Source organism: Sturnus vulgaris, chromosome 25, assembly GCF_052056855.1.
Source record: "Sturnus vulgaris isolate bStuVul1 chromosome 25, bStuVul1.hap1, whole genome shotgun sequence".
In the NCBI taxonomy this organism is placed as follows: Eukaryota; Metazoa; Chordata; class Aves; order Passeriformes; family Sturnidae; genus Sturnus; species Sturnus vulgaris.
The window spans coordinates 3,311,900-3,333,600 of record NC_142267.1 but is presented as its reverse complement, the minus strand read 5'-3'; the positions used below and the strand labels follow the sequence as shown (position 1 = coordinate 3,333,600).

The 21,701-nt window shown below is 48.1% G+C and overlaps 1 protein-coding gene across 4 annotated transcripts in view; it reads right to left on the bottom strand.

Annotated features, from left to right (window-relative positions):
• PRDM16 (PR/SET domain 16) overlaps positions 1 to 21,701 on the bottom strand; it is a 290,814-nt gene that overhangs the window by 1,583 nt on the left and 267,530 nt on the right. For 2 of the 4 annotated variants that reach the window (XM_088178594.1, XM_088178597.1), the window contains 8 exons: positions 21,438 to 21,525; positions 17,526 to 17,695; positions 15,208 to 15,285; positions 9,503 to 9,672; positions 8,279 to 8,453; positions 7,559 to 7,789; positions 6,097 to 6,271; positions 1 to 3,971 (listed from right to left, as the gene is read on the bottom strand). The exon at positions 1 to 3,971 is cut by the window's left edge and continues 1,583 nt beyond it. In XM_088178594.1, the coding sequence (XP_088034720.1) occupies positions 3,837 to 3,971; positions 6,097 to 6,271; positions 7,559 to 7,789; positions 8,279 to 8,453; positions 9,503 to 9,672; positions 15,208 to 15,285; positions 17,526 to 17,695; positions 21,438 to 21,525 (1,222 nt within the window). In that variant the 3' untranslated portion in view covers positions 1 to 3,836. The remainder of the gene's footprint in view (positions 3,972 to 6,096; positions 6,272 to 7,558; positions 7,790 to 8,278; positions 8,454 to 9,502; positions 9,673 to 15,207; positions 15,286 to 17,525; positions 17,696 to 21,437; positions 21,526 to 21,701) is intronic. The other 2 variants (XM_088178595.1, XM_088178596.1) reach the window with 2 other exon arrangements.

The window sequence follows — 21,701 nt, the reverse complement described above, 5'->3', positions numbered from 1 at the left end:
AAGGCACCTGTCCAGAGCAGCCTGAGCACCGAAGGGCACATCCCAGGGCAGAACCCAGCAGCCCAGCAGGAGAACTGGGTGCCTCAAGGTGTCCTGCAGGACCTGGCACCTCAGCACATCCCGTGGGAGAACCTCATCCCACTGGAGAGCTCCCAGCTGCCTGCAGCAGCCACAGTGATCACACCAGGAACAGCCACCAGCTCTGAGCTGGTGGGAGGCAGGGAATGCACAGACATGAGACCCACATCCTCCTCCCTGACCAGCTCAGGAAGGTCCAGCTCTGGCCAAAGTGAGGGCCCTTCATGGAACACCAACACTTCAGCCCTGCGAAGCTCCCAGCCCCACCTGACCACTCCAAAAATCCCCAGGGCTTCTCCTTCTCTCCTCTGTGCTGTTGTGGCTGTGAAAATACTTTAAATAAATAGATCCTACACAAATCTCTGGGTTTAAACCACACCTGGAGCCGTGCCCTGGCTACTGGACACACCACAGCCACTTCCTATCCCTGCCACCCTCACCTGTCCTGGACCCCAGTGTGTCCATGGGGTTGGACACCACAGCTCCATGTCTCACCAAAGCTCCCAGAGCTTCCCCAGCACTGGGAAGCCAGCAGTGCTCCCATAGCAGAACGTCCTGGACACAAACCTCTTGGGAAGCAGCCTTGAAAAGACAAGATTCTCTGCTAAAGCAGCAATATGGAACCTCCACACTTGCTGTGAGCTGCAGCACATTCCAAGTGCAATCCAATGAAAAGTAGAGATTAACAGAGGTTCAGTGAGGCTTCCTGTTTCTTTATCTTAATGGGAAAAATTGAAACTTGTAATCAGTGCTAAATTAGAGGAGTAGGGAGAGCCTACAACACAAGCTAGAGAAAATGGGGAGAAAACTGAATTAGGAAATATGAAAAGAAAAAAAAAATCATTTCATGATTTAAAACCCTATATTTTTAATGTCCTCAATCCCTGACTGGATAATACCTTCATATCCTTGGCCAGGGGCCCTCAGGAGATCCATGGACAGCCAGGATGAGCCTGGGGAGGGGGACAGTGACAGTGTGAGCTCAGTCAGAGCAAGGAGCTGATCAACTGCTTCTGGAGAAATGACACAACTGGCAGCAGGGCTGAGAGAGGGATGGGGAGACCATAAATACCCCAAATAAGTCTCCACAATAGCACTTGCTTAGTACTGCTTAGTATTGGCTCACATTTTGGTGTCCAGCTCACTGCCACTCCCTTGGCTGCTCTGTCACCTCCCCATGCTGTGGAGTGCAATGCTGACCTGCCCCGAGGTTTCTTCAAGGGTGAACAGACCATGGTCAGAGCACACAAACACTCACTGCTGCCCACAGATCCTGTTCCAGCTTGGCAGGCAGTGCCAGGGAGATGCTCAGACACGTGGTGTGCTCCGAGCAGCTGCCAGGAGTCACGGAGCTGCAGCTGCAATGGGACAGGATGGATCTATCCCCATGTTTAAGGCTGTTTCCATGTTCTCCTGGAGCAGAGCCATTGAAGCACAGCATCTCCACTGGCCTCCTCCTCCTCCTGTGCTGTTCCCAATCACTGGAACCTTCCTCCAAGGCCCCAGGAGCTCCAAGGCAAAGGGGAGCCGAGGGATGATTGTCTGGAGAATCAGCAGCACCACTGGCAGCACTGACTGGGGTCATTTGGCACATGGACAAAATCTTCCTGCTCCCTGCTTATCCAACAGCCAACCTCAACAACACGATTTTGGTCCTTCACTACATAATTATATTAACATGATTTCTTCACAAGAATGATATCTAATGTAAAAAAGAATACTGTTAAGGAAGAAATAAAATAAGAGAGGAATTAGCCCAAAATTACAAGTTATATACAGATTAAAATAAATTCCATCAGGAAGAGAAACAATTCTTTTATTATTTTCAGTTGGCCCCTGTGGGAATAATTTAAAGGCCAAGTGCCTTGGGCAGGGCTGTGCTGCAGCCTCTGGAGCGGGGACGGGATGGGACAGGATGGGACAGGAGGGGACAGGAGGGGACAGGATGGGACAGGATGGGACAGGAGGGGACAGGGCTGTCCCACTCCTCCGGCAGGGTCGGCTCTCAGGCTCTACCTGCCCAGGAGCTTTGTGCAAATACATGAAGCAGCTCAGTCACACCACCTGGTGCTCTCAGAGCCTTGGGCACTTTCACAGGATGTTGTGGAAAACCAAAGAGGGGAGGGTAGATTTTCTTGGGAAACACACTGGTGCTGCTAATTTACCTCTTGCTCCATCTGTACCCCTGGATGCTTTCCTGTGGGGACACACTGAGGCACCTCAAAATCAGCCTCACGTGTGCTCTTGGGTGCAAAGATGAATTGCAAAGGTGTCACACCCAGCTCTGACTCTGCTTTGCTCAGGGAGCTGATTCCGTTGTTTTGGCCTGCTGGAATGAGGTTACCCATACTGGACTGGCTTAGAACCCTCCATGTGCCCTTTTCCATGGCTTTCCTAACCATTCCGTAAAGGAACATAATCTCCAAATTCCCTGCTCCAACAGCAGGTGGAAATTGCAGTGAAGAACAGCACAAAGCCCTCAGGATTTGTGGAGGCTGCTATATATCAGTAGAGAAGGTGAGGTTTTGAAGTGATTGGAAATCACTCATAAAATCTCTGTGAGAAATTTTAGAGTCGGAGAGACAACTGGATTCTTATCTGTGTGCTCTGCATCCCTCAGGCTGCTGGAGCATGGAAATGTTCATTTTTCTACTTAAATTACAGGACAAGCAGCAGCAGGTGGTGCAGAGGGAAAACCAGGCCAAAACAACGGTGTGAATCAGAGATGTGTGCCACAGATACCATCAGCACGGGCTGATGTCACCCTGAAACCCTGGGAGGTGACACACAGGGAGGTGACACAGGAGCAGATGTGTCTGAGCTCCCTGGTGAGGCGAGCCTTGCCCAGCACACACTTCCTTATGCACAACCAGGCAAGGCTTTACCCCATGACCTCTCTGCTTGGGGAAATCCAAGCATTTCCAGGAACTCCACCAGCCTGGCTCTGTCCCAGGCACTCCCAGCCCTTGCTGGGCTCACAGGTAGCAGGAGGGACAGGGAGATCTCCCAGCCACGCCCAGGGCACAGCCGACCATCCGTGTCCGTGTGACACACCTGTCACCCCAACCTCAGCACTGTTCCAGGCTGGAGACATCTCAGCTGGGAGCTGCACGTGGCTCATGATGACTGCAGGCAGCTGGCCTTGCCCTGGAGGAGCTCTGCACTGTGCCAATTCTTGCTGGGAACAAAGGACAGGATGGTGTTTGTGTGGGAGCGCAGAATTCCGAATCCTTTGGGGGGAGTGAGTTAAACGGGTTGGATTTGTCTTTCCCTGGCATAACTCCAGTGGCTGTGTCAGAATTGCACCAGGGACAGGTCACACGTGGCTCTCTTCCCTTGGTGCTTCCCTGTTCAGCTGGATGGGAAGGAAATGCTGCTGTGTGGTTCCGAGCTGTCGCTCCTGCTCAGGCTGTGCTGGCTCAGTGACACTGGTTTGGAAGGCTGGAGGGGCCAATCTTTGATTGCACTGTTGCAATTCGTGTCTTGCTCATGCTATTCCTACAGGCTGCGAAATCCTGGGGCTGCTTCAGGGTTATCCAGTTTGGGAGAGGTTCATTCTGATAAATTAGAAAGGAAAACTCCGGAGAGATAAAAATGCAGGACATGTAGGTCGGACGCGACAGGTTTCCTTCTCAGCCCAAAGTCCAGACGACTCCCTGAGGCCCTCTCATCCATCTTCTGCTGGCTGGGATTTTTCTGGGATGGCTGCAGCACCACCACCACCTCGCCTGGGCTCCGGCCAGTGCCTTGTGGACCTCTCAGAGGTGGTTGATGGGGTTAAAGGTCCCCGACTCTGAAGCTGCTCCTGCCATGTCCAGCCAAGCCCCCAGAGAGTTCTGGGAGGACGTGTGGAGGGGAGCATTCTCAGACAGGGACAGCATCATTGCATAAGCCTGAGGGAGAGAGAGGTGCAAGGACACGAGTGAGAACACAGGATGGAGGAGTACTGTGTAAAACACAGCAGCACCCCCTAACCCTGCCCACGTGGGCCAGAGCATCCTCTGTGCTGGGCTAAACTCACACCCACACTCAAAATACCAGATTTGTCATGGTTTATAGGGACAGCAGGAGAGACCATCATTCCCACTGGTTTTCACAGGACCAAACCCATCCTGCACTGCCTGTCCTTGGTCACAAACCTCCACTGTTGCAGGATCTGCTCCCAGGGGAAAGCAGCTGTTCCTGGGGCTTGTTCTAAAAAAAAGCACATCCCCAGACAAGGCAGTGGCTCAGTGAGGCTGGGCTGGGCCAGCAGTGCCCTGGGAATGGGGCAGCAATGCCCAGTGGTGAGCAGCTGCTCATCCTGATTTGATGCCTGACACGGGCCCACTGGTGATACCAGTGTGGATATTCAGGGATGTGGAATTCTCATTGGCATGACTGGCATGGCATCTCATTGTCAGGGTGGTTTTATTGCTGCAGTGAAGCCCTTAAAGGTGTGTGCTGAGAGAAATGCAGCAAGACTTTGTCCTCTAACAAACTGCTGGTTCCTCGTAACCTGGCTGCTCTCCCTCCACCAAGACACAAGATTTGTCTCACACGCCTCTCTGTGCCCTTTCTCAGCCCACATGAGCGATGTGAGGGCTTAGGCAGATGATAACCTCATACAGCAGAGGGGAAAACCAATGTCATTGTCACCCAAAGAGGAGGACATGGTCCCCACCCTCCCCATCCCCCTGGCCTAGGGAAGAGGTAGAGTTTTGTGGTTTTGTGGACACACACACACTTCTAACATTTCTTAAAATTAAGCCAAAGGAGAGCTGTGCTGCTCACACAAGGGTTTTAATATTACCTGCCAAAAGATGGGTCACATTAGTAAGTTGCTTCTTGTAATACAAGTGTAAAACAGAGTCAAAAACCAAAAATACTTTCCCCCATCCAAGCACAGGCTGCACCAGGGTGGTACACTGGAAAAGAGCAAGCTGCTCCCAGGGAGTTAGTGCATTTGGGATGTTAGTGACAGGACACAGGGAGGAGTCAGGCAAGTGGCTTGTGTTTAAATGGGTGTCACCCCAAAAAACCAGCTGTGCTCTCTCTTCCAGCAGCCCCTCCCCAGCCTCACTACTGGCACCCACTATGAAGGAGGACAAAAGTTTCCCAAGTTTTGGATGATGCTAATTCAAAAATCATGTTCTGCCTGGTGGCTGCACTAAGCTACTGCTCTGCTGGATATTTGAAATAGATTTTGGGATAAATTATGTTGCTTGAGGATCTCTGAGGTTAGAGCTGTGCTCATCCCCCACCAGGGGCTGAGTCTCCTCTCTCCAGCCCGGGCTGCTGAAGTAACTTCACTGAACAGTTCTTTTGTGAGAATCCTTGTGGAGGGATCAAGAGATCAACTCCATAAATCCAGACTGGGTATTTTGGCTAATTAAAAAGCAGAAAGCACACACAGGTCTGACTCAAACCTCCAGATTTCTCTCAGAATTCCAGTAATTCTGAGATGACATTTTGATGGTTTTTGGTGGCCTGGCTCACAGGGTTGGGGTTTTTCTCTTCCATTTTCTGGTTTACTTTTAGAAATCAAGGAGATAAACAAGGATACCCTCTAGACATGCTGGATTGCAAGTCCTGGATATATTATTGTCTTTCAAACCTGTTTTAATCAAACCCAAGGGAACTTTGTTGCTGTTTTTGCAGACCAAACCTCAGTGGTTACCGACAGAAGAGTCACCCCAAAGTAGAAATAAATAAGGAGTTATAAAAACATTTATACAGACAGATAAAAACACACAGATGCCTCTCTCTTCCTGTATAGCCCCATTCTCACTGCACAGGCTGAGATAAATCCATCTAAAGGTGGTGCCCACTCCCTTCCTCCTCTATTTCAATTTAGTTGCAACAAGACACATCCATGTGTGTGTTAGAATTCCTGCTGGAAAGGGGGAACAGCCTTCTGGAAGGGGAAAATAACCCACTGGAAGGGGAAAATAACCCTTGGCTGGAGGAGGCCAGCTGCTCCCTAGTCCTGCTGTACACACTGGTGGCAAGCTAGGAAAACGTTCTGGATATACCCACCTGGTTTTTAGCCTGCCTGTACAGAGTCTGTTTTATTGCCTCAGAGTCTAAGGTGGAATTAAACACATCTTTAACTTCAAATGCTTCCTCGGCTGCTTTGCGGAGATCCAGCCCCTTCCCAAAATTCGGCATCTGCTCCAAATCTAACAGGGCGGCTTCGTCCTCCTCAATACACCTGTACCAATGACCAGGGGAAGGGGTGACCTGTGTTAGCTCGTCTGGCCCAGAGCCTGCATGCACCACCCACGGGGGCTCAGCAGCCACATGCGTGAAGGGATGGACAGACGGACACGGACACGACACGGCATGGGAGCAGTGAGGGAGAAGTGGAGAGCAACAAGCAGCAGGTTCTGTCTGAGGTTCTGCACCAAAACCTGGGTAAGGCATCACTCAGCGTTGTGTGATTTGTGCTGTGAATATCCCCAGACACTGGGGCAAACTGCAGCAAAACGAGAGCTCAGCCTGTGCTGTGTGCAGCAATCTTTCATTTGGAAGGTGTTCAGACAAGGCTTGATCTTGGGGGAAAAAATCCTTCACTTCTTAAGGAATAATGGAATCTGGTTTGGCTTGGGAGGGACCTTAAAGATCGTTTCATTTCACCCTCTGCCATGGGCAGGGACACCTTCTACTATCCCAGGTTGCTCCAAGCCCTGTCCAACCTTGGACACTTCCAGGGATCCAGGGGCAGCCACAGCTGCTCTGGGCAACCTATGCCAGGACCCCACCACCTCACAGGGAAGGATTTTCCCTGAAGATCAAACCTACATTTCTCCTCTTTCAGTTAAATCCACTCCCCCTTGTCCTGTCACTCCAGGCTCTTGGAAAGAGTCTCCCTTCATATTTCCTGTAGCTTCCTTCAGGCACTGGAGGGTCACCTTGGAGCCTTCTCTCCTCCATGCTGAACAATCCCAGTTCCCTCAGCCTTTCCTCCCAGCGGAGCTGCTCCATCCCTCTGCTCATCCTGGGGTCTCCTCTGGACTCTCTTCAGCAGCTCCACATCCTCCCTGTGCTGGATCCCAGAGCTAGAGGCAGGTGGGGTCTCACCTGGGCAGGGCAGAGGGGCAGAGCCCCCTTTGTGCCAGAGCTCTTAGAGCTCCACTTGAAGCCAAGAATATTTTGCTACAACTCAAGGTGCCACAGCAGCACCAAAGGCATTGCACAAATGCTTCTTCCCTTGCCCTGACAGAGTTTTGGAGAGAAAAACATCTGCTGAGCTGTGGTACCCTGAAAACTCTGGGTTTTGTGTCTGTTCTCCTGCTCCAGACTCCTCAAGCCTTGGATATCATTCCAGACTCCTTGCAGTCCACTTGTTTCGTGTCCCTCACCACGGTGAAATGGAATCTGGAGTGGATGTTTGAATCAAACCAGAGGCATGGCATGGCTTGGAGAACAAACCCACAGCACTCACGATGCACCACGGACACGGGCAGGGGGCTGAGCCCCCCGGGAATGGCCCCCTCACCTTCGGGTGTGGTCAAAGCTCATGGTGAGAGACGTGGGCTCCTCATCCTCCTCATCCTCGAACGCTCCCCGCGGCTCCGCCGTGGGCGACGCCGTCTCGTCCTGGGACTTCCCAGTCAGGCTGTCATCATCTTCCTCTTCCAGTTCTTCGTCCTCATCGTCCACATCTTCTGTCTTCTCGTTTGCCAGTCCGTGGCACTGGGAGTTGCCGTCAATATCTTGGATTTCTGGCCTGAAATGTTGCAGGGAAGAGAAGAAGAAGAAAGAAAAGGAAAAAAAAAAGATGGCAAATGTTTAAGTCATGTATTCCCACTGCAATGCAAGACTTTGATAACGTTACACACAGGTATGAACACAGACAAACATTTATATAAACATATATATTATTTAAAATGTAACAAAGCAAACCAATATGCTTCAGGCATTTAAAAATTGCTCTTCCCTGTTCCCAAGGGCCAATGAGCATGTTGAGAATACACCAGCCCCAAGGCTTGTTCAACTACAAATTTGTGTAGTCTGATTTAAATGCTGGTTTTTCATGTCTTAAAATTAACATCTGTGGGACAAGCAGCCTTCCTCCTTCTCTGGGCTCTGTCCTCCAACAATTCCCCTTCCAGCAATCAGCAGAAGGAAGTTTCTACCAGCCACCCTGAATTCCCTCTTGCATTACTCTGCTGCTCATGCCTGTCCTGTCAGCAGGTGATTTTATTTCCTTGCCTACCTTTTATCCGCTAAAGCCGACGCTTGGTTCATCTCGCTATTTGCAATAAAATTTCTGATTTCTGAGAAGTAGGAATCCTCTTTTTCGTCTAAAAGTGCATGGTTGTCTGATTCCGAGTTGGGGGAGGAGGCGCTGGTCCCGAGGTGGTTGGTGATGACTCCGGAGTGCTGGCTCACTGCGGGGCAGCAGCAAGGAGGGACAGCAGGAGACACAACAGGACACTCCATCAGGTGTTGGCAAGGCCAGTAAGAATGTTCTCAACAGCCCCCCTCACTTTATATTAATGATTTAATACTCAAGAGGAAAGTCATGGAGCAAAGATGCCAAAGGGAGATTGTGTTTTACACAAATACAGTGATATTTAGCATTTATGGACAATACACACAATTTAAGAACCATTGCAGAGCTGTTTGCTTATAACTTTTCCATTATACATTTTTTTTTTTACCCATGTTGGGAAATCACTTACTTGGCTTCATCACAGGAATTCCTTCCTTTCATTTTTTATGTTAAAACAAAGCCTATTTATCTTCTTGAACTTCCAAAAGAACCCTACAAACTCATCCTTAGGGGACAGTGCATTCTGGCAAGGCTTCCCAAGGGGCAGGCCATGGAATCTCCTCTCTCCAGTGATCCCCAGCAGATCCACTGAGTCTTTCCCTGTTGGAACCCTGGATACTGAGAATTTTAGACTTTCTGTGCTGACAAGCACTGATCCCCAGGAGAACACTGCTTTTGACCTGAGGCCGTGGAGAAGGCTTCCAAAATTAAATGGTAGAACTGGGGTCACTGGTGTGTAGTTTGCATAGAAGTGTGTAATGTCACATGGTGGAAAACTTGGAATTTGGGGTTTTAGAATATAGTGATAGGTATAAAGCAAGATGGACATTTTAGGGCTGAGGTTTGTCTTTCTAATTCACCTTCTTCTTCATGGGTTTGGGTGATTTTGTGTAATTGGATAAAAAAATTTGCATTGCGGGCCACTGGTGGTCAGTTATTGGGTTAAAAGTAAAAATAATTTAGGTGTAATTTCTTAATTGGACAGTTTGCCTTTAAAAGGCCTTGTAGAGAGAGAGACAGAGCTCCATTTTCAGCTAATTAGCTAGAAGTGCTGTAGAACTACTGTTTGTAATATAGATAAGAATTAATAAACATCTGAAATCTTATCTCGCGCATTTAATCCTGACCCTGGCAAAAAGGAAATCAAATGTGACATTTCCCTACCTGGAACGTTCTCGTGCTCGTGCTTCTTCAGGTGCCTGTCGAGGTTGGTCTGCTGGCCGAAGCACCTGTTGCACAGGTGGCACTTGAATGGCTTCTCCTTGTTGTGGATGTTCCGCACGTGCCGCTGCAGGTTGGAGGAAATGCTGAATGACCTGTCACAGTATTTACACCTGGAAAACAACAGCAAATGCCAAAGAGTGCAACGTGAGGAGTGGGGAAAAAAAAAACACACAACAACAACAAAAAACCTCCCCAAAAAACAAAAAAAAAAACCCCAAAAAACCCCAAAAACCCCCCAAAAACTCAAAAAAGTAAACCAACCAAAAAGCAAAAAACGGACAAACAACAACAAGAAACCCCCCAAAAACCCCAAAAAACAAACAAACCCTCTCCCCAAAAAAAGCTCCAAATCCCCCAACCCCCCCCAAAACCCAAAAACAACTCAAAAAACTAAACCAAAACAAAACAAAAAAAAATGAGAAAAATCTGACTATCAAAACCCCAGGAAATGTTGGTCTATAAATCTTTACTCAGCTGAAGGAAGCACAAAGCATTAATCATCCCAGACAAATCTGATACTATTGTTACTCAAGGAGCACAAAGAAAGGATTAGGATTAATTAGGAAGTGAGTCGTCCAAACAAATAAGAGTTTGAAACAAAATAATTACTTTTCCATGCATAGACGTAGGAATGAGAGAGGTGGATTTATTCCTTCCACTTTTTTTTGAGGGGAATTACGTGAAATATGGCTGTGGAGGGAGGACAAGGAAGATAGAAGAAGAAGGGAGGTGAAATGTATAAAATAGTTATTAACTGGCAAATCCCTGCATGACAGCTGGACACACAGAAAATTTTGGCTTTATTTGTGAAATTCCTTGTGGTACTGGACATGCAGGGACTACAGGGTGGCTTTAAAGGTATTTATAACTATTCTTATAGCAAAACATCTCCCAAGAAATGCAGCATCCTTTCCAAACAGGGTAAGATTTACTCCTAGGAGTGAATATCTGGTTTGTGATGAAAAGCTGGAATGCGAGCTGCTGAGTGAAGAAATGTTCCCTCCCTGAGCTCAGTCTCTGCAGGACCCACAGCAGAGGGGCTGGGGGCTTGCTCAAAGCCATCACCCCCCTTTTTGGGTTTATATTCCCTCCAAATAAATGGGAATTGCTCAGGGTGGTGTGGAGAGGGCTCAGCCCCAGCTCCCAGCGCGGTGCGGGAGCCGCTGATGGACTGAAGGTGGCAGCTCCGAGCTGCGAGAGAGTTTGGGTCTAAAACTCCTGAAAAAAAAACCTCATTTCTGCCCGAATCCCTCGTTACATCTCTCTTTAAACACGTCACTTGTAGCTCAGCAAAGCTGCTCCCCCCGGCTCTGCTTCCAGAATCTCTCTGCTGCAGAGCTCCGCAAATCCTGGACACTTCCAAAATTCAAACTCTTCCCAAACCCAAACCCTTGTTCCCAGAACAAATCCACTCCAGCAGGGCTGCTCTGAGCTCCTCTAACCCACAGCAACTTCTGCCCCACGGAGCTGAGCTACCCCTCCATGGAAATCCTGGAATTCCAGAATGGTTTTGGGACTCTAAACCCCATCCAGTGCCACCCTCTGCCTGGGCAGGGACACGTTCCACTATCCCAGGGTGCTCCAAGCTCTGTCCAACCTGGCCTGGGACACTGCCAGGGATGGGGCAGCCTGTGCCAGGGCCTTCCCAGCACTCCAAAACACAGAGATGGAGATTTTGGGAGGATCAGTAGCTCCTGATGTGCACAGACTCACCCCATGCCTGTCTCACTCAAGGATGGATTTCCCTGGACACAGAGGACATGGGATTCTTCCCTACAGACACAACAGGTTCAACTGTGAGTGGAAAAGGTCCCTGCTGTGAACACACACACCCCATTTCCAGATGTGCTCCAGCTGTGATTTTTATTCGGTCTCTAAAAACAAATCGATATTATTTCTTGGAAAAAGTGGGGATACATTTATGAAACACTCGCTCTCGCTGAATGTTTATGGATTCCATGTCCACCTCTGAATTTCCTACTGCTAAATCTCCAACAAGAATAAAGATATTTCAAATAATGGGCCTTTATTAGAATTAACCAAGGGAGAGAGCAAAGACCCTTTTTAACCCACAGCATTTCCAGACTTCCAAAGTCTTTCATTTTCCTTTTTTTTTCCCCCCCAAAAAACCCCAAATAACTCTAGAAAACAAGAAGTTATTTGAACATCAGCAAGAGCAACCACAGTTTCTATACAAAGAGCTAAACACGGATTTCCAGCACCAAAGAATTTTCTCTGAGATTCCTGTTCAGCAAACTGCAATATCCAAACCTGCCAATATCCCAATATCCCTGCTATTCCATGGCATTTTCATGAGTGGTTTTGTTCAGCTTAGACCAGGAGCCCCCTTCTCATCCTTGTTGATAGCAGGGGTTTTCTCTCCCTGCCTGTCCTCACCAGTTCCTAAAAAATGCTTTTTTTTGTGTGTGTTCCAGTGCCTGGCACAGGGGATACCTGGCACAGGGGATACCTGGCACAGGGGATACCTGGCACAGGGGATACCTGGCACAGTGGGTACCAGGATAACTCATGTCCCCAGCCTGGCCGTCCCTGCCATCACCCCCAGGAGCAGCTCCAGACATTCAAAGGCAGCTCTCACACATCCAAGGCAGGAACGACCCTGCCTCCTCCACATCGATTTATTTAGATGTTCAGGAAGCCTTTGAAAAGTTCCCTGTGACAGGTCCTCGCCCTAACCATGAGCTATGTGGATCCAGGGTCGGGAATGGGGAGGGATAAAGAGCTTGTTAAAAAAAAATAGGAACCAGAGGGGCACTGGGAAGGAGCAGGGAACGCCTGGGAGCAGAGGGATGAGGGAGATGTCCGAGGTTATTTGTGGTCCCAGAGGGGTCGGTGCTGGGAGCTCTGCTGGTTTTAATCTAAATAAATGGCCCAGGCAGAGGAACCAGCTTAAATACGGGAAAGGGGTGAGCAGTGAGGGAGGAGAAGAATAAAACTCAAAGGCAGCGGTGTTTGTTTTGCTTTAAGCTTCTCCCTTATCAGCTTAAAGGGCTGAAAACATCCAAAGTGGGAGGGAGGGACAGCAAGGAAGGAGCCAGGGCTGGAGCTGGGGAGCTCTGACAGGAAATCCTGGGGGCTGGAGGAGCTCTGGTACTCGGGACAACACGGGAGAAAGCAGGGGGAAAACTCTGGGATGTGGGGAGCAGTTCCTGAGTCCCTCTCACAAAGCTTTGCACTGATCAGTATGAGCTGGAGAGGCAGAACTGCAGGAAAAAAACCAAAAAACACATGGACAGCAACTCCCTCTCTGAGTGACTCCTCAGCCTCGAGTGCATTTATGGCAGGGGTGAGCTCAGGCTGCATTTTGGAAACCAGAAAATGAGAAATATCTCCAATATTTAATGAACGATGTGCAATTTAAATGACATGGTAGATGTCAGCTGTCTGTGAGTTCCAGTTTAATGCAGGTAACAGGACACAAGGATTCCAAGGGCCTTTTTATCACTGAATGCTGAAATACATAGTCCTGAATTTCAGGTTTGGTGCAGAAAAAAAAAAAAAGAGTGAAAAGAAACGTGTTGAGTTTCACTGTAGGACACAGGAGCTCGGAGTGTTTTCAAATAATTTGATTTTTAGGAAGTGCATCACTAGGTATTTCTCACTCTTTAGAAAACGTTGCATTTTCTCTTTATAAAAAGAATCTGCCTCCTTATTGCTCATGTGCTGTTAATTCCTATTTTATACATAATTAGACAAGAAGTTTGAGTGACTTCATAGTCCCCTCAAAAAAACTCCAAAAAATCCATCACTTAAACAGTGACTGTCAGGAATCAAACCCCAAATACCTTATTTTCTGCCCTGTTGTCTTTAAGAACATGGTAATTAATATTTGGATTAATATTTAAATTATTATGCATAAAATATTTTTATATAGGGACAGGGTAAAAAAAAATTAAACAAATTCAAAGCAAAGTTGCAAAGGAGACAACAGTAAAAAACTGAGAATTCAGCAACCTCCTTTTACCTGCCTGCACTTAAAAACCAAGCTTTCAAAACAAGTCTGGCTGCCAAAGCTGCAAATCTCAGTTCTCTGAGAGGAAAAGCAAATCAATGATAATTAAAGCTCGTCTGTAAACGCAGCCCCGGCTCTCCGGAGTGCTGTTAGAATGCAACATTGTCCAGGAGTCACAACTCTAAAAAACCCACACAGGCTATTTTCTGGGAGAAGACCAGATCAAATAAATCTTTATTTTCCTAACCTTTGTTAAGTTGCAAGTCTCCTTTTTTGGAAGAAAAGTGAACTAACGATCTCGGAATAATCGGGAGTGAGCGTTGCAGTGGACAGGGAGCACACAGGGCCCGTTCAGGCATATCAAATAACACAGCCCCAAACATCACAGCAGGGAATGGGTCCAAAATATATGTCTGCTTTTAGTGGGGGGAAGTGTATTTTTAATTTACCTAATGTCTACACTAAAAATGCTGGATGGAAAATAAACGTGATTCTCAGTGTAGCAGGGATTACAATGTGGGAGAGTCAATTCTTAGGTTAAACTGAGCATAAAAACGTGATGGATTTGACCACATGGCCTTTTGTTGCTCATAAATTTGTGTTTCTCTTTATTTAATAACTGCTCCATTTGCTTTGTTGTGAACTTATGGCCGTGTATGAAACGCTGCAATATCAGCTACCCAAAACGAAATGGAATTGTTACCATTGTTTGACAACCTGCAAAACACTCCCTCACATCGTGGCAAACACAAGGCTTGATTTGCAGCGAGCTCTCGATTCATCATTCCTTCAGGTTTGCTCATTTCTGGACCTCATTCTAGCAAAAAAAACGGCACTTTTTCCCCCCCCAAGTTTTTTGAAACTGCTTGTAATGCACTGGGAGAAAACGCTGGGGGGAATGATTTCCATGAGAAATGGTTATTTATATACCTAGGCACACAGATTACATATATTTTCTTGTGAGTTTTATTCAGATTTAAAGCTCTGACTAGGACAGGAGCCACAGAACCCACTGGGCTGGGACACTCTCCCTGTGCACACTGAAGCATCCAAATCATGTCACCTTGTCCCCAGCTAACAGAAAATAGCTCAGCCTTCTACCTTAAACACTCACAAAGGTGTGAGGCTCTGTGTGAATCCTCCCTTCCCAGCTGTCCTTTTAAACTCTGTGATTTAAGCTCAGACACCACCAAAATTCAGTTTTAAGGCAGGTAAATCAACAGGGTTTTTCTTGCCTTTGTTTTTTTTTTGATCCCCTACTCGAGGCACCTCTGATGTGCCTTAAGAAAAGAAAAAAAAAATAAAACCAAAACCCAGCTAGCCCCAGCAGTGAAGGTCCTGGCAAGCCCTTCAAACCAGCCTGAATTTCAGAGCCATTCAGCACCTTCAGCTGTCCTTGAGATGAATGGTTAACGTGAGTGTGAAACAACACTGCAAATCAGAGCCCTCATTTGCCAGCATACATCTAAATATAAGTTAAGTGTCTATCTTCGAGCTGCCAAGCCGGATTATTTTTGGCTGGTACACATAATATACAACCCTATGAATCACTCTGTGTAATGCTCCAGGCCTGTGGTATTCTGCTGGCACAGCTTTATAGAGGGGAGGGGGAATACCAGAGTGGTGAGTGAGGAGTGTTTGGGAAAGGGTTTTTTATGGGGGACAACATCACCTGTAAGGCTGCTCCCCAGTGTGTGTCCGCAGGTGCCTCGTCAGGTTGGCTGAGCGTGGGAAGATCTTGCCACAGTACCTGGACAGGGAGAGCCAAAGGAAAGCATCAGGAGAGCTCACAGCACATCCTGCACCCCAAAATCCCTTCATGTGCTGAGGGGGGCAATGGGGAGGACAAACTGGAGCTGGGGGGGGTCAGCCCGGAGAGAAGGAAGCTCAGGAAGAACTTTCCCACTCCTAAAACTCCCTGACAGGACAGTGCAGCCAGGTGGGCTCGGGCTCTGCCCCCACGGAATGAGGGACAGAACGATGGGAAACGGCCTCAAGCTGCACCAGAGGAGGTTTAGGTTGGATATTTGGAAATTTTTTTCACAGAAAGGCTTGTCAGACTTTGGAATGGGATGCCCAGGGAGGTGGTGGAGTCACTATCCCTGGAAGAGTTCAAAAGAAGTGTGGACATGGCACTTGAAGACATGATTTAACTACAGCATTCCTGCACCAGAGTACAGAGGGTTTAATCACTGCCCGGGCAGATCAGCACTTGAGATGTTTCTGCATCTCCTTTATAGCCCTGTTGATGTGCTCATTGTACGGAATCTGCTCTTTCATCCTTGGAATTCACAGAATTTTCTCTGGATAAAGGCTGCAGCATTGTGCTATGGGTTAGGAGGCTGCCAGGCTGCTTAGAGCAAGGAAAATACAGCCGTAGGAAATTAATAAAGGAAGGAATTGTGTTCCCCAATAAATCCAGTTCACAGTAAAATCAAAAAGGTATAAATAAAAATACTAATTGGGAAATAAAGACCTAAGGATGAGGGGCTGCACTTTGTGACTATGAAACCTATTGTAGGAGGAAGCTATGACACACTTTCTTTACTTCAGAGACCTTGAGCTGTCCTGAAGATGAACAGTTAATGTGAATGTTCCCCAGTGATGGAAACCCAAATGTTAACTGGTGAGTGTGCATCTAAAATCTAGGTTTAGTCCCTTTTGTAAGTAGAAACCTCAAATTTCTAAATACTCAACTGAAATCCGAGCCTGCAGCTCTTGTGGCAAAGTTGAACATAAGAGACACATCAGCCAAAGTTTGTACCCACTTTCTGCACCCCAAAAAATCCCCTCAGCAGGAGCCACCATGAGAACCTTGAGGTGAAACTGCGACAGCAGACAGAGGTTTACTATTAAATACCCTTGATCTGCTCCAGTTTGGAGCTGGATGGGTACGTGAGGAGTTCTGTGGATGGAACTGTTTGAAAAAGTTGTTTCCTGCATGCCATTTAAAAAAATTCAATCATTTTTCCATAGCTGGGGTTGTATACAGCTGGGACTGGCATTGGGAACGGCGGCGTTCGCCAGAGACTTGTCCTGGGGAGTTGGGTTTGCTTGAGAATCTCCAGATCTGCTCCCAAGGTTATTAAAAATTACAAAGCAAACAGAAGATGCTGATTTCCTACCAGACAAAACAAGCTATTTCAGAGGGAATTAGTCATCCCAGCTCTGCTCTAATTCCTCTGCTCCTACTTTTCCCTCATGGTGGAGATGTCGGTGCGGAGCTGCTCCGCTCTGTGCTGGTGCCCATTGCATCTCCCCAGCTGGGATGGCACATCCTGGGATATTTCCACATCCTGGGATGTTCCCACAGCCCAGGGCTCAGTGTGGATGCCATGGCTTGTTGGATCCCAGAAATCTGGGGATTTTGAGCTTTCTGTGGTTTCAGGCACAGACCCCCTGGAAAACACTGCTTTTGACCTGAGGCCTTGGAAATGGCTTCTAAATGTGAGTGGTGAAGTAAAAATCACGAGTGTGTAGTGAATTAGAAGTGTGTGTTTTCACAGGGTGATGGGTTTTAAATTTGAGGGTTTTATAGTAATAGGTATGGGACAAAATGGAGGATTTTGGGTGCTGTCTCTTTTTTTTTTCATCTTTTTTCTTCCTTCTTCTTCATGGTTTTCAAGTAGGAGTTTCGGGTTGGTCAGTCAGTGTCACTCTAAGGGTCATGGGAATGTAGTTATTAGGTCAAAGGTATAAATAATATAGGTGTTAATTCTCTACTGGACTCTTTTAGCCTTAAAAGACCTTGTAGCAGTTGCCTCTGTAGCCATTTTTCCTTACTTCTAGCAAGGAGCTGGAAGTGCTGTCATACTCTCTGCACTTTCTGATAAGATATAATAAACAACCAAGCCCGAACACAAGAAAAAAAACCATTTCAACCGTGTTTCTGCTAATCCTGGCTCTGAGAAGAAGACAGAGGAGACTGACTGACAAGCAGACAACCCGTGGTGGTGCAAAGCCCCTGCAGCACAGCCCAGCACGGCTCACCTGCAGGTGTAGCGCTCCTTGCCCTTGCGCAGGATGGGGTCGGACAGCGTGGGCGGCGGCGATCTGAAGTTGAAGGGGTGGTGGGGAAGGGGCTGCAGGGACGAGCCAGAGTCGGCTTTCATGGCTGCAAAGCTCTCCAGTTTCTCCGTCATGGTCTCGATGGCCGACATCTGCAAGGACAAGGAGATGGCTCCTGTCAGAAAAATCCCCGGGAAGGGCAAGGTCTGATGTACCAAACACCGGTTTGGGTTGGGCAAAGCCTCCTGCTGGTGTTGGCTCTCTTGGAAGCTGGAGGCACAGTGGGAAATGGAGCCACTGAATCCAGCCAGGAAAGACAGGAGTAGTGAATTGGTCATGGAGAAAGCAGGAAACTGGCAAAGCCAGGCGTTTAGGACCCAGAAATGAGCACTTGTTCACTTCTGCAGTGTGCACGTGCTCCCTTTCAGCACTTTGGATCAAAAATTATCTCAGAAAACACCTGAGACATCCATTTTTACTGGGATAACACTGAAACTAAACGCTGTGGTCAGATGCCTGAGGTAGAACTCAGTATCCAAGCCCAAACCAAAACCTTGGGAAGAGGGAGTCTGACATTTCCTACAGCATCCTGGGGTTTGGAGGGACAGGGCAATGAGTGGTGGGTGGGCAGGCAGGGACACAGCCCCAGGAGAGGGGGAACAGGGAAGTTTTGGGCCCAAAGCAGGAGAATCCTGGCCAAAGTGGAGTGGGAGGAATGTGTGATGGCTGCTCAGGGAGCTGAGAGAGGAGAGACTGAGGCTGCAGGGGTGAAGAGGGAGCAGCTGGGAAGAGGAGGAGTTGGGATCAGGCTCAGGATGGAGTGGGTCCACAGGGAGCTTGCCTGATGAAGAGGCCAACATTTAAATTATGGGTAGGAAAGGTTCAGCAGCTCCTAAAGGTGATGGAAGGATGGGTGGGAGATGGCTGCATTTCCTGGAGCAAAAGGGAGCTCCAGCCCAAACCCCTGGATGTGAGCAGTGGCTGGGTGAGTTATGGTCAGGAGGGGCAACACCTACACATCCCTTTGGGATGGGAGCAGCTGGCATGCAGGCCTGGAGCTGGGACACCAAGCAGAATGTCCCTGGATGCTTCATCAGATTTGGTTTGCATGACTTGGCCATGTTCTCACAGACACGAGATTAAACACCACACCAGAAAGAGGGAGAAAGGGAAAATCCTGGAGATACAGGAGAAAGGGAAAGCAAAAAAGGAAAGAATGAAACTGGACTATGAGCAAAAAAAAGGAGAAAATGTATCTGCATAAAAATCCTGCCTAAAGAACAGCACTTTTACTTTCATTACAGCGCAACAGGAAACCCAAGTCCAAGAGAGCAACGCAGCTCAGAGGACGACGCCGACTTCTCCGACGTCCAGCTTCGAGCACTCCTGAGAGCACTTTGGAGATAGCAGGGGCAGAAAAGAGGGATAAAACAAACAAGGCAGCAATAAAGCTGCCTCCTGGCTGCGCTGACATCACCGGGACAGGCTGTGGAGGCAGCCGGGGCGGCAGCGAGGAGCGGAAGGCAGTAGGAAGCCATACATCACCCCGAGATGCTCGATTGTACAGGAAGGGCTGACCTTTTGCACGTTTACACTTTATTAAACTGGGCTTTAGAAGAGGGGGGCAGAGGGGGAAGAGAGCCAAGATATTGTTTAAAAATATAGGGCTATGAAAAAAAAAGTTGTCTTAATCACCCCCGAAGACATTGTGGAGGGCTGACAAGCATTCATAAGCTGTAAAAAAGAGGAGTAGTAACCCCCATTTCCCAATAATAGATCCACAGCCCCTTAGCTGGAGGCTCCCAGCCCATGATAAATAGTAAGTAATACTTAGCACCAGCCACTTGAAAAGGTTACTTGATCATTTACAGCACCAGCTCTGCCCCAGCTGCCAGTCATGCAACAAAACCATCGCGTTAAAAAGCTCTCCGGACCTTTCAGAGCCGAGCTCTCAGCCCTTCACAGAGGTACCTGGAGCTCTCCTTTGTTGTGCCCTGTTCTTTAGGCACTTAGTCAGAGATATTTGCTGGCTTGAGAGCCGTAGGCTGGTTTTAAAATTCTAAACAGTGGCCATGGCCTCTCTGTGGCAAAGGCACTTTGCTATTTAGGGAACAACTGCCTGGTTATAATAAAACAGAAAGGGGGAAGAAAAGAAACTTAACAGGTGAGGAAAGGCTTTCTATTAAGTTATCAAAAAGTTACACTGGTTATTTATGTTGTTCAGAGCTTTATGTGGAATAGACAATGTAGGAAAACTCCCAGAGAGCAAAGGAACTTCTGCCAACGACTGGCTAAGAAATAAGAGATGACTGAAACTCATTTTGAGAGAGGAAACATCTCCTGAATGCTTTTATCACATCTTCTGGCTTCATCATATCCCAGTGAGGGCACTCTGAGAGAGCTGGGGATTAGTCACAGAGGAAAAGGCTGAGACCAGACTCGTGTTTGGAGTGAGAAAAGCCTGGCTAGAACGTGACTCTCTCTGACCAGGCACAGGAACATTGGTCCTAATGAAGAAAGCAGAAGCAGGAACCCTGAAAATGTGATTTCTTAGGAAAAGATCCAGGATCCAGAATTCTTAGCAATGCTGGATCCAGGGAATGGTCACGGCCCCAAGGCTGCCAGAGCTCTCAGACACAGGGTGGGAATGTTTGGGTGTCCTGTGCAGGGCACAGGTTGGACAGGATGATCCATCCAGCTCAGGAAATTCCACGATTCTGTGATAATACAGGAAGGGGATCTGGTGGTACAAATCTCCCATATTCTGGAACAGATGCCCCGTGTTCCTTCTCTGTGTCTGATTGACTGCAGCATGGGAACGGAGCCTCTCCAGATCAAGTGATCTGAACACAGCGCCCGCCTTATTAAAAATCAGTTATCAGGAAGCTTTGGGCTGGAGTGATTGTAAATTTGAAGCTATTCTGTGTGATAAGCTGCTAGAGATAACCAGACCTTCCAGATCTTTTCACTGCCATGGGAAGAGGACGTGGTCAGGATTTCGGGAACAATGTTAACAACCTTCCACCCAGATCATGCTCCTGCTTGGGGTCTGAATGTTTCTCATCGTCTCCTTGGGTTGCTTTGCCACGCTGGCTCCTCCCTGCTATCAGATTCTTTACAGGCAGATATCCCCACTATTCTAACTCACACAAACACAGGATGTTCCTGGCCAGCCTGTCACCATTATCCAGCCTGGATGAAGGAAAAATCGGGGGAAGTTATTAACCAAACTCTGAGGCTGGTGTGAAACAATGCAGGAACTAAGTTTAGCTGTGAAAGCAACCAGGACCCAGATTTCACAAACCTGCGAGTTATTTATCTAAGGTGGGAAACATTGTCAGGGGAGAACAATGCCTGTGAATATAAAGGAGAGCACAATGAGGAGCACGGAGCTGGGATCCCAGGCTGGGCACAGCAGGAGGGATGGGGATAGCTGGGGACTGTCACACGCCTTGGGAGCAGCACAGCTGAACCCACTGCCCAGAACTTCCACAGCTCCTCATGATGTGGGGAATTCGGGAAGGTAGAAAATGCTGCTGCCCTGGGGCTGGGCAGTCCTTCTCCACTTTGTACCACAGCAAATGACCCCCCCCCAAGGTGTTCCCAAAGGAAAAACCACACAGGCATTCTGGGCTGTGGATGGAGAGCTCAGCAGAGCCCCTGAGCAGCCCAGACCCCATCCCTGTTATTCTGACAATGCAAATAAAACAGCAAGGCTCAACTGGCATCATCCTCAAACTGTGAATTAAATGTGTCTGGAAGGAACTGGTGGGATATACTGGAGTTTCCAGCCAGAGCCTCGGATGAGGAGAAGTCTGATCCCAGTGATCCCAGTGTGTACCAGCTCCACCTCAGCATTGCATCAGCACAGCACAGCGGTGTCACTGCTTTTACCTGGGGGTGGAAAAGCAGCGGGGAGGGTCGCAGGTACTTCTCCTTGAGGGCACCCACGGGGTCTGTCACCTTCCGCTTCTCCACCCTGCTGGACAACAACACAGAGGGTTACATACCCCACAGGGAGCCCCACACAGCCACACCGTGCTTAAATTACACACGGGGTTCTTCTCTTACTCACACCAACATCTTCCACCCCCTTCTCCTGGACACTACAGATTCTGATGCTTAACTGCCCCGCAGAAAGTGCTGGAAACAACATGA